General features: G+C 43.5%; 1 protein-coding gene across 6 annotated transcripts in view; it reads right to left on the minus strand.

The window, feature by feature from the left end:
• Nucleotides 1-18,191, minus strand: part of ADAM23 (ADAM metallopeptidase domain 23) — a 410,305-nt gene that overhangs the window by 177,568 nt on the left and 214,546 nt on the right. For all 6 annotated transcript variants that reach the window (XR_013218285.1, XM_077275748.1, XM_077275751.1 and 3 more), the window contains exons 8-9: nt 17,790-17,869; nt 7,309-7,374 (exon numbers count right to left, since the gene is read on the minus strand). Coding sequence is in view for 5 of the 6 variants with exons in the window: in XM_077275748.1 (XP_077131863.1) it covers nt 7,309-7,374; nt 17,790-17,869 (146 nt within the window). In the remaining variant the exon portion in view is untranslated. The remainder of the gene's footprint in view (nt 1-7,308; nt 7,375-17,789; nt 17,870-18,191) is intronic.

Genomic DNA, 18,191 nt, shown 5'->3' on the forward strand with positions numbered 1-18,191 from the left:
TTCATCAATATACTCTTTTAAGGCTTGAAGCTCAGGTACCACCAAAGGGTATACGTTACCAAAAGGAATGGCTGCCCCGGGAAGCAGCTCAATGGGACAGTCATAATGCCTGTGTGGAGGAAGCTGATCTGCATTCTTCTTGTCACAGATGTCAGAGAACTCTTTATAAGCTGGAGGTAAAGAAAATACCTGTACATGTGGTTCCGTAGTCGTGGACTCAGGGACAGCTTCTGTTAACGCGGAGTTGCTCCTTGGGAAGATAATCTCCTTGGTCTCCCAGTTGATAATTGGGTTCTGAGAACGCAACCAAGGAATGCCTAAAATCTCAGGAAAATGAGAAGAAATTAGCAAGAAAGAAAGTTTCTCCTGATGATTAGGCTCCAACAAAATTTCAAGGGGTACAGTCTCCTGATCCACAGGCCCAGAAATTAAAGGTGACCCATCCACTGTTTCCATGGTAATTGGAGAGGCTCTTTGCTGAATTTTAATACCATGTTTCTTGGCGAATGCGATATCCATGAAATTGCCACCTGCACCAGAGTCAATCATAGCTGAACTGGAAATCCACTGTCCTGAACACCGGATCTTAATAGGGAGAGAACAGTGAGAGTTCTTTTCCTTCAGCTCCTTGGGGGGTGAAGTCATAGAAAGTGAATGGAATACAGCGTTTAAAGGCAGGCTACATTCAGAGATGTCAGATTCATCATCACAGTTGTCATACTCCCCTATTGCTGCTAGCACCTTGTTAGGCCATCTAGGACACTTAGGACAATTGATCAAGAAGTGGTCAGACTGGCCGCAGTGGAAACATAGACTTTCACGAAGGTAATGCTCCCGGCGCTCATTGATCTCGCGTCTCTGAACGGAATCAATTTGCATGGGCACCTCCTCCACTTCCCGAGATGTTTTACCTGCAGGCTCTTTGGAAGGAAGGGAAAAGTTAGAAATACGGTTATGTGCAGCAAATTTCTCCTGCCTACGCTCAGTAAGGCGAATGTCTATGCGCACACAATGCTGTATAAATGTCTACAGTTCTTGTGGTGACTCCGAGCGAGCTAGTTCATCTTTTATAATACTAGATAGACCCCTTTTAAAAATAGGCAATTGTGCATAACTGTCCCAATTGGTATCTACCGCCAATCTCCTGAATTCAGTGGCATACTCAATAACAGAACGTTTAGCCTGGCGTAAAGACAACAAAGCAGATTCAGTGGTTGCACGGTGATTAGGGTCATCAAACATTAATGCCATAGCGGCCAAGAAATCATCCAAGTCATTTAACCGTGGGTCACGAGACTCAATCATCGGACTCGCCCAGGCGAGCACTCGTCAGGTCAGTAGCATTATTACACACAATACTTTGGATCTATCAGTAGGAAAACGGTCAGCATGCACATCAAAATATAACATACATTGATTCACAAAGCCACGAAATTTGTCACGATCACCATTAAATCTGAATGGGGGCAACTTAGGTGGGCTAGCTGGTGGCGGTTGCCCAGCGGGTAAAGTCACTTGTGCAGCTATTTGCGTGCTTATGACCCGAAAAGCCGATCCATACTGGGACTCTATGCCAGCAAGTTTGTTTTCCTGGGCTGCCATGCGGTTGCTTAAGTCCTGCAAAGTCTGTCCAAACACTTGTTGATTGTGTTCAAAGCTTCCAAACTTCTTTTATACAGACCTTCCACATATTTCTGCAGTGATCTAATTATTGAAAACACCTGCTCTAATCTGCTTTCCGCAGTCATTGTTCCAGCAGTCTCCTTTTTTTATGGCTAGAGTATCCTGTAATAATTATAGGGGATAACTCAGGAGACTCTTTGCGTGGAACAAGACAACTACAGGACACAGTTTTATAAGTGGTAAAGTCTATATTATCACACGGTGATTCAAACAGGTGCAGAGAGAAACTCAAGTCCACAACACTTGGTGTAAATATAAAACGCAGCTTAGCAGTCTTTAGGAAACTTCAGAGGAAAATGCAATCAAGCAGAAAGTCTATGAAGCACAATTATTCTTGAGGATACTTGACACGAATAAATCCTAGTCTTAGTCCAAACACAGATAGATAAGCTTATAAGGCAGTTCAAATCATATCTTAGCTCAACCAGGGAGGCCTGGTTAATAGTTTCAGGTTCTTACAAAGCAGAAACAGCTTACATGTCCAGCAAATGCAGATGGAAGTAAACACGAGCAGCAGATGACGGAGGATTACTGGAACTGGTGTATGCAGCAGGAACTCAGAGCAGAGTAGCAGGATAACCACACAGGTTCACAGGAGCAGGTATATAGCCAGGGAGTAATCAGAGGTCAGGAGCTGGATGCATGGCAGAATACTCTAGCAGACTGAAGGCTGGGGTGGAGTTTTATAGCAGGAAGACACAATGCACATGAGACCAAAGACGCCATCTTGGAAAAGGGCAGTAATGCACAAAAGGTAAAAAATGTTCAGAGTCCTGACAGGGTGTGTTTGGGTTAGGGGTGTGGTTAGATTTATAGTTAGGGTTGGGATTAGGGTTAGGGGTGTCTTGGGGTTAGGGATGTGTTGGGGTTAGGGGTGTGGTTAGGGTTGGGATTAGAGTTAAGGGTGTGTTGGGGTTAGGGTTGGAGTTAGAATTGGGGGAGTTTCCACTGTTTAGGCACATCAGGGGCTCTGCAAACGCAACATGATGCCCGCAGACCATTCCATCAAAGTCTGCATTCCAAAACGCCACTTCTTCACTTCCGAGCCCAGACGTGCGCCCAAACAGTGGTTTACCCCCACATATGGGGTATCAGCGTACTCAGGACAAATTGTACAACAACTTTTGTGGTCCAATTTCTTTTGTTACCCTTGAAAAAATACAAATCTGGGGGCTAAAAAATCATTTTTGTGGAAAAAAAACAGATTTCTTATTTAAACGGCTCAGAGTTATAAACTTTAGTGAAACACTTGGGGGCTCAAAGTTCTCATCACACATCTACATAAGTTCCTTTGGGGGTCTAGTTTCCAATATGGGGGTCACTTGTTGGGGGGTTTCTACTGTTTAGGTACATCAGGGGCTCTGCAAACGCAACGTGACGCACGCAGACCATTCCATCAAAGTCTGCATTCCAAAACGCCCCTTCTTCCCTTCCGAGCTCCGACGTGTGCCCAAACAACAGTTTTCTCCCACATATGGGGTATCAGCGTACTCAGCACAAATGGGACAAAAACTTTTCGGGTCCAATTTCTCCTGTTACCCCTGAGAAATTGCAAAACTGGGGGCTAAAAAATCATTTCTTTGGAAAAAAAGAAAAGGTTTTTTTTTTCACGGCTCAGCATTATAAACTTTAGTGAAACACTTGGGGGTTCAAAGTTCTCATAACCCATCTAGATAAGTTCCTTTGGGGGTCTAGTTTCCAATATGGGGTCACTTGTGGGGGGTTTCTACTGTTTAGGTACATCAGGGGCTCTGCAAAGGCAACATGATGCCCGCAGACCATTCCATCAAAATCTGCATTCCAAAATGGCGCTCCTTCCCTTCCAAGCTCTACCATGCACCCAAACGGTGGTTCCCCCTCACATATGGGGTATCAGCGTACTCAGGACAAATTGCACAACAACTTTTGGAGTCCAATTTCTCCGGATACCCTTGGCAAAAAATTGGGGGAAAAAAAAGATTTTTTTAATTTTGACAGCTCTATATTATAAACTTTAGTGAAAAAATTGGGGGCTCAAAGTGCACACCACACATTTAGATAAGTTCCTTAGGTGGTCTAGTTTCCAAAATGGGGTCACTTGTGAGAGTTTCCACTGTTTAGGCACATCAGGGGCTCTCCAAACGCGACATGGCATCTCATCTCAATTCCAGCCAATTCTGCGTTGAAAAAGTCAAACAGTGCTCCTTCCCTTCCAAGCTCGGCTATGCACCTAAACAGTGGTTTACCCCCACATATGGGGAATCAGCGTACTCAGGACAAATTGCACAACAACTTTTAGGGTCAAATTTCTCCTGTTACCCTTGGGAAAATAAAAAATTTGGGTCGAAAAGATCATTTTTGTGAAAACATTATGATTTTTCATTTTTACGGCTCTACATTATAAACTTCTGTGAAGCATTTGGGGGTTCAAAGTATTCACCACACATCTAGATAAGTTCCTTAGGGGGTTTACTTTCCAAAATGGTGTCACTTGTAGGGAGTTTCCACTGTTTAGGCACATCAGGGGCTCTCCAAATCCGACATGGCGTCCTATCTCAATTCCAGCCAATTTTGCATTGAAAAGTCAAATGGCGCTCCTTCCCTTCCAAGCTCTGCCATGCACCCAAACAGTGGTTTACCCCCCCATATCGGGTAACGGCATACTCAGGACAAATTGTACAACAACTTTTGGGGTACAATTTCTCCTATTACCCTTGGTAAAATAAAAAAAATTGGATCTGAAGTAATTTTTTTGTGAAAAAAAAGTTAAATGTTCATTTTTTTTTTTTTAACATTTCAAAAATTCCTGTGAAGCAGCCGAAGGGTTAATAAACTTTTTAAATGAGGTTTTGAGCACCTTGTGGAGTGCAGTTTTTTGAATGGTGTCACTTTTGGGTATTTTCTATCATACAAACCCCTCAAAGTGACTTCAAATGTGATATAGTCCCTAAAAAAAATGGTGTTGTAAAAATGAGAAATTGCTGGTCAATTTTTAACCCTTATAACTCCCTAACAAAAAAAAAAAAAAATTGGGGTTCCAAAATTGTGCTTATGTAAAGTAGACATGTGGGATATGTTACTTATTAAGTATTTTGTGTAACATATCTCTGTGATTTAAGGGCATGAAAATTGAAAGTTGGAAATTTGCAAAATGTTCACCAAATTTCCGGTCTTTTCAGAAATAAACGCACGTAATATCAAATAAATTTTAGCACTATCATGAAGTACAATATGTCACGAGAAAACAATGTGAGAATCACCGGGATCCGTTGAAGAGTTCAAGAGTTATAACCTCATAAAAGGACAGAAGTCAGAATTGTAAAAATTGGCCCGGTCCTTAACGTGCAAACCACCCTTGGGGGTAAAGGGGTCAATGTGACCGACTTCCTCTGCCTGTAGGCATGTCGCACATCTGCCGCCGAGATCAGCCAAATGATTCACTGCACCTGCGCGTAATTCGCACAGGCGCAGGAAATCAGACCGCCGCCATCTTTGTGCAGACAGATAGCGGCGGTCACATTAACCCCTTTCCGACCTCCGCCATATTAATACGGCGGAGGTCGGATCCCCTGCTTTGATGTGGGCTCCGGCGCTGAGCCCACTTCAAAGCCGGGACATGTCAGCTGTTTTGAACAGCTGACATGTGCCCGCAATAGTGGTGAGTGAAATCGCGATTCACCCGCCGCTATTAACTAGTTAAATGCCGCTGTCAAATGCTGACAGCGGCATTTAACCGGCGCTTCCGGCCTCTCGGCCGGGAATGAGCGCATCGCCGACCCTCGTCACATGATCGGGGGTCAGCGATGCGTCGGCATAGCAACCAGAGGTCTCCTTGAGACCTCTATGGTTGCTGATGCCGAATTGCTGTGAGCGCCACCCTGTGGGAACGATCTGATGATCGCTGCTATGTAGCAGAGCCGATCAGGCTATTCCAGCTTCTAGCCTCCCATAGAGGCTATTGAAGCACGTCAAAAGTAAAAAAAAAGTTTATGAAAAAAAAAATATATATATATAAACGTTTAAATCACCCCCCTTTCGCCCCATTCAAAATAAAACAATTTAAAAAAAATATCAAAACTACACATATTTGGTATCGCCGCGTTCTATCAATCGCCCGATGTATCAATAAAACAAAGGATTAACCTGATCGCGAAACAGCCTAGTGAGAAAAAATTTGAAACGACAGAATTACGTTTTTTTGGTCGCCGTGACATTGCATTAAAGTGTAATAATGGGCGATCAAAATAACATATCTGCACCAAAATGGTATCATTAAAAACACCAGCTTGGCACGCAAAAAATAAGCCCTCACCTGACCCCAGATCACGAAAAATGGAAACGCTACGGGTATTGGAAAATTGCGTAATTTGTTTTTTGGGGTTTTTTTTAGCAAAGTGTGGAATTTTTTTTTACCACTTAGATAAAACGTAACCTAGACATGTTTGGTGCCTATGAACTCGTAATGACCTGGAGAATCAAAATGGCAGGTCAGTTTTAGCATTTAGTGAACCTAGCAAAAAATCCAAACAAAAAACAAGTGTGGGATTGCACTTTTTTTGCAATTTCAACGCACTTGGAATTTTTTTACCGTTTTCTACTACTCGACATGCTAAAGCCAATGATGTCGTTGAAAATTGCAACTTGTCCCGCAAAAAACAAGCCCTCACATGGCCATATTGACAGAAAAATAAAAAAAGTTATGGCTCTGGGAAGGAGGGAGCGAAAAACGAGAACGCAAAAACGGAAAAGGGCAAGGTCGTGAAGGGGTTAAAACTGTGCATGCACTCCTCCTGTACAAAGATGGCAGCAGTCAGTGAATCATTCGGCTGATCGCGGCGGCGGCGTGTTTGGGACGGTGTTCCGCTGTTGGTACTGCGCAAGAGGCTGTGTGAGTGTGTGAATGCATGAGTGTGTGTGAGTCTGTGTGTGTTGCGTACAGTGTATGTGTGTGGTGCTGTTGGTACCGCGCAATAGGTTGGTACCAGCAGCAGTTTCCATATTGAGACACCCATCACTTGGGTGTCCCAATATGGCGGTTGGTGAACTTCCTCCGCTTGGAATTCTGGGATCCGGTGACATCTGGACAGAACAGGAAATGAAAACATTTATATAAATTGATAAGATCCATATGTGAAAATGGCTGATGAAACTTGGATGGCAAGACTGAACAAACGCAAAACACTGATGAAACTGAAAAAGGGAAGATGCAGATTAGATATTAGAAAAAACTTTTTGACAGTGAGGGTGATCAATGAGTGGAACAGGCTGCCATGAGAGGTGGTGAGTTCTCCTTAAATGGAAGTCTTCAAACAGAGGCTGGACAGACATCTGTCGGAGATGGTTTAGTGAATCCTGCATTGAGTAGGGGGTTGGACACGATGACCCTTGAGGTCTCTTCCAACTCCAAACTAAGATTCTATGATTCTATGATCACTTTTTTGCGTATGTTAAAAATCACTGACGTCTGAATGAGGCCTTAGTTGCAGATGTTCAGCATAGGATCTGCACAAAAAACCTGTAAGAAATATTTCACATGTGAATAAAACAACCAATGTATTTGAGTCCAGTTATTAATATTTAGTTTGCACCTCAGTTGTTTTTTGGATGGTAAATTAGTACATACTAAAGGGTGATAGTCTTGCTTACCATTTGATGGTCATTTACAATCATAAGTTCCACATATTTCATTTCTTCAAATACTCCTCTGTTCACCTATAGGGGATATATTGTAGTAATTACATGAATGAATCTGACAATACAAATAATTGCCCTGTGATTAATATTGGTGTCTGTAAAAAAATACAAAACACAAGGTGACAATAGATGAAGGGGCGGTAAGCTCCATAGCACTACTAGGACATTCCCATTATTGTATATTTCTAACATATGTGATACCTGTCTGCCAAACACTTCTCGATCAACAGTTCTCACTCTCCAATACCCCATACACAGGAACACTAGGCTCGACCAAGCATTCATGGGTTTTCAATGACAAAAAGGAGAAAACTGCCATCAGGCCCCTTTGACTGGGGGTTATCTCCCTAAAGCCAGTGTCACACTACCGAATAACATAGCTGAGTGCTATGTGATAGAATATGGCAGAGCACTCGGCCCAGTGTTATACTATGGGGCAGCTCAGATCTGCGATTATTTTCTCATGCCGATTCAGCATGAGAGAACAATCACAGCATGCTGCTATTGGCAGCGAGACTTGGCTCACTCGCATACATACAAGTGTATGGGTCCGAGTGAAACATCGGACTGCACTGAGTGCAGAGCGATTCCTGCCAACACCACCAGCAGAGGAGATGGAGAAATTACTTCCTCTGTCTTCTCCGCATCTGTTCAGAGATTCCCTCATGTGGGCAGATCAGAGCACGGACACTCAGATCACACTCTCAGCCGAGGGTCATTAGCATATCGCATCTGATGCCATACCTTAGGCTGGTTTCACATTTGCGGACGAGGGCTTTGCAGAGGACTGCGTAGTTCCTCCGTTAAGCCCCACCCACTGCCACGCCTCTTCCTTCAGCTCCGTCTACGTTGGCATGTGTCCTGTGTACCCTTTCTTTAACAGTGGGTACGCAGGCCATGCGGATGTATGCGGATGCCTCCGCATGCGTCGTTTTCATGCTGCGCCGGCCACAACAAAATGCAACATGTTGTGTTCGGCGCAGGGGTGGAGCCGCATATTCATCACTGTAATGAGCGGTACCACGTGACCGCTCACAGAGGACAAGCTGCCGGCGCTGAGAGGAGGCATCGCGGGAGCTGGGTGAGTATTTTAATGCAAGCAGGCAGGAACACAGGGGGTAGGAGGCGGGAGGTGACCACGAACTTTATTTTAAACACAAAAAAAATAAAACAACCTTGATTTTTCATTCCTGCTCTCCAGCGAACGCTGCTGGAGAGAAGGAATGAATGCCGGCTTCAGCACCAAAAGCAGGGGACAGCGCTTAACTCTAGTGCTGTCTCCTGCACGGTCCGTGTGGTCCTCAGTCGGCACACGGGCGGCACATGGCTGCCGCACGTGTGCCACACTGATGTGCCACGTGAGCACACGGACACGGATAACTCCGGAACCGATTTTTCCGGTACCAGAATTATCTGGACGTGTGAGACTGGCCTAAAAATTGTAAGCTTCAGCTTACTAGTCCGATGCATTCTCCAGAGGGCTTCAACCAGACACACTCCAGACAATTGTCAGGTTTCTCCACATGTTTGTACATAAGGACAGACATGTCATTCATGGTTAATTGGGCTAGAAAAAGACAGCTAGTCAGCCAAACCATACAGTCCCTGGTAATTTAAAAAAACTATGTTTATGTCACGGGAGACCTAGGTATGCAAGAGCTAATGACCCTGCGATTTCCCTCAGACTAGGGAAACCCTGACTGACCCTCTCCCAGAGTTTACACTGATGGTGTGCATGTCTGGGCCTCCATCCTCACCCTGTCTCCTGTTTCAACCCTAGGCTGAAACCACCACCCACCACCCAGTGATGAGACCACACACCAATACCCACAGTTAGCACAGACAAGGATAACGGAAAAATATGCAACACGCCGCTGTAACTCAGGAATACACTATAAGTGCACAGGGCAAAATAAATACAAATATAGGAAGGAGAAAATAAGACAAAGGGAAATACACCACCAGCAACGATACTCCAACTCCTAGCTCCACACTCCAGACCGAGATAACCAAGCACAAGACAGAAGCTATAATCGGTGACGCCCAATGTTCAGAAGAACTATTTAAAGGCAGTGGGCGTGGCCCAGCTTCCAATCCGAGCACCAGCTAAATTAACCCCGGACCAGCTAGATAAAATCTAGCCGACGCCACTGAGCACATAGTGGACAAAAGCGGAATTACCGCTGTCTGTCGAACGCCCTGGTATGAACAGCGTCCGACATGACAGTTTACTCTGGTATGCCGCAGCAATTCAATCGCGCAGGCAAATTTGGAGTCATGCTGCCCATGGAACATTTTAGCCTAATGTGTATGGGGCCTTTAATCAAGAACCACTGATATAAATCTCCTTACATCTGCTCTTTCTTCAGAATGTTCAGGCGCAGATTTAGGCTGCCGTCACACTATCAGTATTTGGTCAGTATTTTACATCAGTATTTGTAAGCCCAAACCAGGAGTGGGTGATAAATGCAGAAGTGGTGCATATGTTTCTATTATACTTTTCCTCTAATTGTTCCACTCCTGGTTTTGGCTTACAAATACTGATGTAAAATACTGACCAAATACTGATAGTGTGACGGCAGCCTTAGAGTAAGTAAACTCTAAGCAGCATCAAATGTATATACGTAATTGGTAGAGGTTCAAGCTGATAGAGACCACTTTTGTGACCTGCCCCTTTTCTACCATTTTCACTCAAATGGGAAGCCCCATCTCATACATTTGGTATAGCAGTCACACTAGGACCCATATCTATCTCCTGAATGTCAATGGATAGGCGGTCGTAATTCCCATAGAGATGAATGAGAATTATGACCAACTCTCCTCTGAAAGTAGACTGTGTCATGACCCCAATCCTGTGATAGATGCATGTCAAATTGATGTATACTGCATCTTCTATACATTTACGACATGCCATAAATGTACAAGGAAGAAATATTCTTTTAAAACAACATTACGGAATAAAAATAACAAAAAACAATAAAATGTAAATTCATGAAAAGTCTTCTTTAGACTAGTTGATGAAGTCTTTTCAGCCATTTCTTCATTTAAGTATCTCCATTACATTTCCTATATGGGTGGTCTTAAATAACAATACCAGTGCTGGAATCTAATCTAAGTTTCCCTATCCTACTCTTATACTTACCAGCCGCCACGCTCAGCTATTCCCGGCGTCACTACAGTCCCGCACAGCCATTATGTGGCCACAACTCCTGACTGACTGGAAGTTAGAGGTAACGGTCACAAGCTCTCAGTGTAAGTCTATGAGATTCTCGTTCTGGATTACACTGAGCAGTGACTTCCAGCTCACCCAGCAAACACTGCAGCCTTCCGGCACGTCCCAACCTGCAGAAGATGACTAATGTGGCCTAATGCTAGGGACAGAGAACTTAGATTAGTGGCCATTTTTCTTGGATGGAGAACATATGATCATATGCACCTGTCCGTATTGTGATCTGTTGACAAGGCATTATCTATAGACACCAGCAGACCCTCACAGCCATCTGAGCCAAATAAAGATCAGCTGGTTGAGAGTTCTTGAGACTACACGCCTTCTATGATGACAGAGAATGGTGTCTGGCAGCCATTACCTTGTCCTCTCATAATGGACATAATGCCACATTCACATATTCAGTATTTGGTCAGTATTTTACATCAGTATTTGTAATCCAAAACCAAAATCAGAAGAAAAGTAATAGAAACATGTGCAACACTGTATTTTTCAATCACTCTTGGTTTTGGCTTAAAAATGGCGATATGCGAATCCAAACAGTAGCGTTCGGGATCTGTACTGAACACCTACTGTTTGTGCATGGATCCCAAACACGGACTTCTTCTGTATTCGGCACCCAGAATAGTGTCTGTTTCCCACGCCGTCATTTGCATGACAGCGCAAGCAACACCTGCGGCTCTGATAGGCGGTAAGATCATTACCACGGGACAGAGAACTGCAGTTCCCACGCTGTAAGATGACAGCGTGAGTCTTCAGCTGTAACCGACAATAAAAAGGTTACGGTTGGTCACAGGCGTCGGCTTATAAGAGAGTACTATTCTCATCAGCCTATGCCTGCTATTGCTGATAACAACAAAAGCAGGGGCCGCTGATGGGAGTATTCATCAGCCGGCATCTGTGCGCTAAAAATAAATAAATAAAAAAATGACATAGGGTCTCTTCTATTTTTGATAACCAGATCAGGCAAAACTAACAGATGCAACCCTCAGCTGTCACCTTTATCATGACTGGTTATCAAGAATAGAGGGGTCCCATGACTTTTTTTTTATTTAAATAAACTTAAAAAAATGGCAAGGGGTTCCCCCCATTTTTGGCAACCAGCCAAACTAAAGCAAACAGCTGTGGGCTGGTATTCTCAGACTGGTAAGGGACCGTGGATATTGGGCACCCCAGCATAAAAATAACAGCCCGCATCTGCCACATAAAAGGAGCATCTACTAGATGCACCAATTCTGGAGCTTTGCTGGCTCTTCCCACTTGCCCTGGTGTAGTGGCAAGTGAGGTAATGGTTGTGGGGTTGATGTCAGCTGTTTTATGGAAAGTTCTCACAAAGCGAGTGGTGCCGTAAGTGAGGTTAGCGGGGTTCATCAGCTTTGAACTCCAGTGAACTTTCTCATGGCAGCTCAGTGCTACACACTGCTGGAGCGATTACATTCCTGTGTCAGTGTGAGCCGGCTGGCGTGGATAGCAGTTGCATCACTGATGTGACCGCTATCCAAATCATCATTGCCGTGGGACAGTATGGATAATCTTCACCCTGGACAGGTGAGGGATATGGTTTTTATTATTTTTATTCCTTTTCAGGGGACATGGTCATCGGTGGATTAGGTGCAGGGCCGGACTGGCCATCGGGCAGTTCTGGCAAATGCCAGAAGGGCCGATGGCAGTAGTGGGCCGCTCGAGTGTGCCGTTGTCGGCACACTCCCCACGCTGTCGCGGCACACTCCCGGCCCCGCATTCAACTATACCGACGCCGGTACAGTTGAATGCAATGATGGAGGAGAGAGCGTCCGCTGACGCCCCCTCTCCCATCATTCCCCGCTCTGCCTGCCGCTGACACTGCGGGTGCGCGATGACGTCATATCATCGCGCACCTGCTGTGTGACTGGGCGGGCAGACTGCGACTGCTGAGACCGGAGCCAGGAGCAGCGCGGGGCACGAGGAGAGAGTTGAGTAGAGTGTTTTGTTTTTTTTTGTCAATAAGTGATGACTGGATTGTGGAGCTATTGGGGGGGGCTGGCTGCATTCCATTCCATGGGCCTGTGCTGCATTATATTCTATGGGGCTGACTGCATTCCATTCTATGGGAGCTGTGCTGCATTATATTCTATGGGGCTGGCTGCATTCCATTCCATGGGTCTGTGCTGCATTATATTCTATGGGGCTGGCTGCATTCCATTCTATGGGCCTGTGCTGCATTATATTCTATGGGGCTGGCTGCATTCCATTCTACGGGAGCTGTGCTGCATTATATTCTATGGGGCTGGCTGCATTCCATTCCATGGGCCTGTGCTGCATTATATTCTATGGGGCTGGCTGCATTCCATTCTATGGGAGCTGTGCTGCATTATATTCTATGGGGCTGGCTGCATTCCATTCTATGGGCCTGTGCTGCGTTATATTCTATGGGGCTGGCTGCATTCCATTCTATGGGCCTGTGCTGCATTATATTCTATGGGGTTGGCTGCATTCCATTCCATGGGCCTGTGCTGCATTATATTCTATGGGGCTGGCTGCATTCCATTCTATGGGAGCTGTGCTGCATTATATTCTATGGGGCTGGCTGCATTCCATTCCATGGGCCTGTGATGCATTATATTCTATGGGGCTGGCTGTATTACATTCTACGGGGGCTGTGCTGTATTACATTCTGTGGGGGCTGTGCTGTATTATAGTCTATGGGGGCTGTGCAGCATTACATTCTATGGGGCTGTGCTGTATTATAGTCTATGGGGGCTGTGCTGTATTACATTCTATGGGGCTGTGCTGTATTATAGTCTATGAGGGCTGTGCTGTATTACATTTTATTGGGACTGAGCTGTAATGCTGGATACAGCTATAATTATGTTATATAGTCGTGTTACACTCCCCTCACTTCTTGTAGCCTACAAGTGTACAAAGATATTATACAGTCACCATGCGACAAGTGGGCCTGTGTGACTTCAAATGCCAGGGCTGAATTTTAGTCCCAGTCCGGCCCTGATTAGGTGTAAAGGTGAGTATTATCGTTGTTTATTATTTTCTGTTTTTTATGGGTGACATGGGTTTCAAAGGATTAGGCGTAAAGGTGAGCATAACTGTGCTTTATTTTATTTCAAATAAAAGGTGTCAGTGTCTTTGTTTCAATTAAAGAATTTTAATATGGCTGTGTATTTTTTACAATCTAACTATGGGGCTGGTAATGGGGGTGTCTTATAGACACTTCTCTTTCATTAACCCCTGGGCTCGATGTCAGTTGCCAATAAAAAGGTGACATCAACCCCACAACTATTATCCCACTTGCTACCGCACCAGGGAATGTGCCAATTCTGGGGCGGCTGAGAGCTGATGATGAGACATAGAGACTCATTGCCAGAGAGAGTAAAAATAATCCCAAAATATTATCTAACTATATAAATAGTAAGAAACTAAAAAATGATAGTGTTGGCCCCCTTAAAAATAGTCTGGGTGAAATGGTGGATGAGGATGAGGAAAAAGCCAATATGCTAAATGACTTTTTTTTATCAGTATTTACAAAAGAAAATCCCATGGCAGACAAAATGACTAGCGATAAAAATTCCCCATTAAATGTCACCTGCTTAACCCAGCAGGAAGTACGGCGGCGTCTAAAATTGACAAATCTCAGGGCCCAGATGGGAGACACCCCCGAGTACTGCAGAAATTAAGTACAGTCATTGCTAGACCATTATTTTTAATCTTTAAAGACTCCATAATAACAGAGTCAGTACCACAGGACTGGCGTATAGCAAATGTGGTGCCAATATTCAAAAAGGGGACAAAAACTGAACTCGGTAATTATAGGCCAGTAAGCTTAACCTCTACTGTGGGTAAAATCCTGGAGGGTTTTCTAAGAGATGCTATACTGGAGTATCTGAAGAGGAATAACTTCATGACCCAGTATCAGCACGGGTTTACTAGGGACCGTTCATGTCAGACTAATTTGATCAGCTTCTATGAAGAGGTAAGTTCCGGACTGGTCCAAGGGAACCCAGTGGACCTAGTGTATATGGACTTTTCAAAAGCTTTTGATACGGTGCCACACAAAAGGTTGATACATAAAATGATAATAATGGGGATAGGGGAAAATATGTGTAAGTGGGTTGAGAGCTGGCTCAGGGAAAGGAAACAGAGGGTGGTTATTAATGGAGCACACTCGGACTGGGTTGTGGTTAGCAGTGGGGTACCACAGTGGTCAGTATTTGGCCCTCTTCTTTTTAACATATTTATTAATGACCTTGTAGGGGGAATTCAGAGCAGAATTTCAATATTTGCAGATGACACTAAACTCTGCAGGGTAATCAATACAGAGGAGGACAATTTTATATTACAGGATGATTTATGTAAACTAGAAGCTTGGGCTTATAAATGGCAAATGAGCTTTAATGGGGATAAATGTAAGATTATGCACTTGGGTAGAAGTAATAAGATGAATAACTATGTGCTTAATTCTAAAACTCTGGGCAAAACCGTCAATGAAAAAGACCTGAATGTATGGGTGGATGACAAACTCATATTCAGTGGCCAGTGTCAGGCAGCTGCTACAAAGGCAAATAAAATAATGGGATGCATTAAAAGAGGCATAGATGCTCATGAGGAGAACATAATTTTACCTCTATACAAGTCACTAGTTCGACCACACTTAGAATACTGTGCACAGTTCTGGTTTCCGGTGTATAAGAAAGACATAGATGAACTAGAGCGGATGCAGAGAAGAGCGACCAAGGTTATTAGAGGACTGGGGGGTCTGCAATACCAAGATAGGTTATTACACTTGGGGCTATTTAGTTTGGAAAAACGAAGACTAAGGGGTGATCTTATTCTAATGTATAAATATATGAGGGGACAGTACAAAGACATTTCGGATGATCTTTTAAATCATAGACCTGAGACAGGGACAAGGGGGCATCCTCTACGTCTGGAGGAAAGAAGGTTTAAGCATAATAACAGACGCAGATTCTTTGCTGTAAGAGCAGTGAGACTATGTAACTCTCTGCCGTATGATGTTGTAATGAGTGATTCATTACTTAAATTTAAGAGGGGACTGGATGCCTTTCTGGAAAAGTATAATGTTACATGGTATATACACTAGATTCCTTGATAGGGCGTTGATCCAGGGAAATAGTATGATTGCCGTATGTGGAGTCGGGAAGGAATTTTTTTCCCCAATGTGGAGCTTACTCTTTGCCACATGGGTTTTTTTTTGCCTTCCTCTGGATCAACATGTTAGGGCACGTTAGGTTAGGCTATGGGTTGAACTAGATGGACTTAAAGTCTTCCTTCAACCTTAATAACTATGTTACTATGTTACTATGATTATATTAGTCACCTGTTCGATGTGAAGATAATCCATACTGTCCCACGACAATCCGAATGATTTGGATAGCGGTCACATCAGTGGAAGCCATGCAGGTGAAGGAGCGCCGAATTAAGCTATAACAAGACAGCACCTTATGACATATGCCTTGTGCAGTCCCCCACCATTTAACAGCATTCCTTCCACTCTTGCTTCAACAAACCTAAACGACTTAGTGAGAAAGACCCTGGTGGGGTCAAAATGACTAATTTTGTTGCTCATAGCCATATTCTATCTTTACCTGCTCCCACGAATGAATAAAATAACTTTTTTGCACCATTGAAATATTGAGTATGCGGTGAATTTTTCTTACCTTGGTCTAAGGGTTCATGTATCCTGTTACACCAGCACCTCTTATATCGACCGACTGCACACCAATCTTCTGTACCTTGCCGGGTCATACTGACACAGGAGCGTAATCACTCCTGCAGTGTGTGCTGGACTGCCGAGAGAAAGTTCACCGGAGTTTAAAGCTGATAAACCCCCGGTGACCTCACTTAGAGCACTTAAAACAGCTGACATCAACCCCGCAACCATTACCCCACTAGTTTCCTCACCAGGGAAAGTGGGAAGAGCCGGGTAAAGCATCAAAATTGGTGCATCTAATAGATGTGCCATTTCTGGGGCGACTGCGGGCTAAAAATAGGCTGGAGGGGGACAGTATACAATGGGGGGGACACCACACTGTTTTTTTTAAATTCTTGATAACCAGCCATGATAAAGCTGACAGCTATCAGTTTCGCCTGCGCTAGTTATTAAAAATAGAAGAAACCCCAAGTCATTTTTTTATTTTTATTATACAGGAGCCGGCTTATGGTTACTCCCATCAGCAGCGCTTGATCCCGCTGTTATCAGCGACAGCATGTATGGGCTGATAAGAGTAGTACTCTCTCATCAGCCAATGCCTGTGACTGGCAGTAACCTTTTTACTGCCAGTCACAGTTGCTGTCTCATGCAATCATCTGACATTCGCAGCTCTCTGACCGGTGGACCAATCAGAGTCCATATTTGCCACGTTGTCATGACAGCGTGGCAAACAACGGATAATCGGGCCCCCCAGTCTTCTGAATGGGGTCCGGGTCCGTGTACTGTTCTGGTACTAAACCAAACTTTTTTTTTAGATACTCGGCCGAACCTGCCGGACCCAAATATCTACGGGTTCGCCTATCACTACTTACAAATACTGACGTAATATACTGATTAAATATTTAAAATGTGGACGTTGCCTAAAATGTATACTTGCTGAAGTTGACTGCCTATAAACTCATGAATATTTGATATGCATAGCTCTGTACTGACACATGAGCTGAGGATGTACAGATAGGGTAACCATTTGAGATTCATAATGACCACGCCTGTGGCAGCTATAATGAGCTACATTATTATTACCACAATTTCCTAGAAAGGAATATTATGTAAAAAAAAAAAGAAAAGATAAAAATGTACTAGTATTCTTCTATTGTATGTCGACATTTTTCCATATTCTCATAATAATGACGCTTTCCCAACAATGTCAATGTGACAATGTTACTACAATTCAGCTTCAAAGTGGTGACCTTGAAATAAACCATTTGCAAATGAATAAAACTGTGATGCTTTCAATGCAATCAGCTTCTCTAATCTGAGACTGGAGAATCACCATGTGTAGACATCGGAAACTATGATTGTCAATATCTATAGTAAAACATTGATTTCAGACCACATGTGAATTTAAGTTCTTATAATTATTATGTTATTATCTTTATTACATTATTAATTATATTTATTCTTACATTTTATCTTTAGCTGGATAAAATGCCTACACATGAGTCTATATATTCTTGGCAACGTACATTTTCCATTTTTACTTACATTCAGCGCCCTTTTCCTTCTTCTTCGCAACCATTGTGTTTGTGCAAAGAACGGCTGCTCAATAACTTTGCTATCTGTATCTGAGAAAAGGGTATATATAAATGATCACCACCGTGAAAGTATTGCAGGTATCATTAAGATGTATACACATTAGCACTGGACAATACCACTGTACTATTCTGTATAGAATGTCAAAAAAATGTACAACAAGTCGTCTTATTAACAGAAGACCGATTACAGAACAGACCATGATGAAATCAAGTGCATTGACTACCTTAGATAGCAGAGGCGTTTAGAGTTCTAAAACTTCTAAAATGTTTCATGTATGAGAATAGACATACTAATCATACCAGAGGGAGGCTTGATTATCATACAGTGCAGCAGTGTACCTATTCAACAGAA

The sequence above is a fragment of the Ranitomeya variabilis genome, chromosome 7, assembly GCF_051348905.1.
Source record: "Ranitomeya variabilis isolate aRanVar5 chromosome 7, aRanVar5.hap1, whole genome shotgun sequence".
NCBI lineage: Eukaryota > Metazoa > Chordata > Amphibia > Anura > Dendrobatidae > Ranitomeya > Ranitomeya variabilis.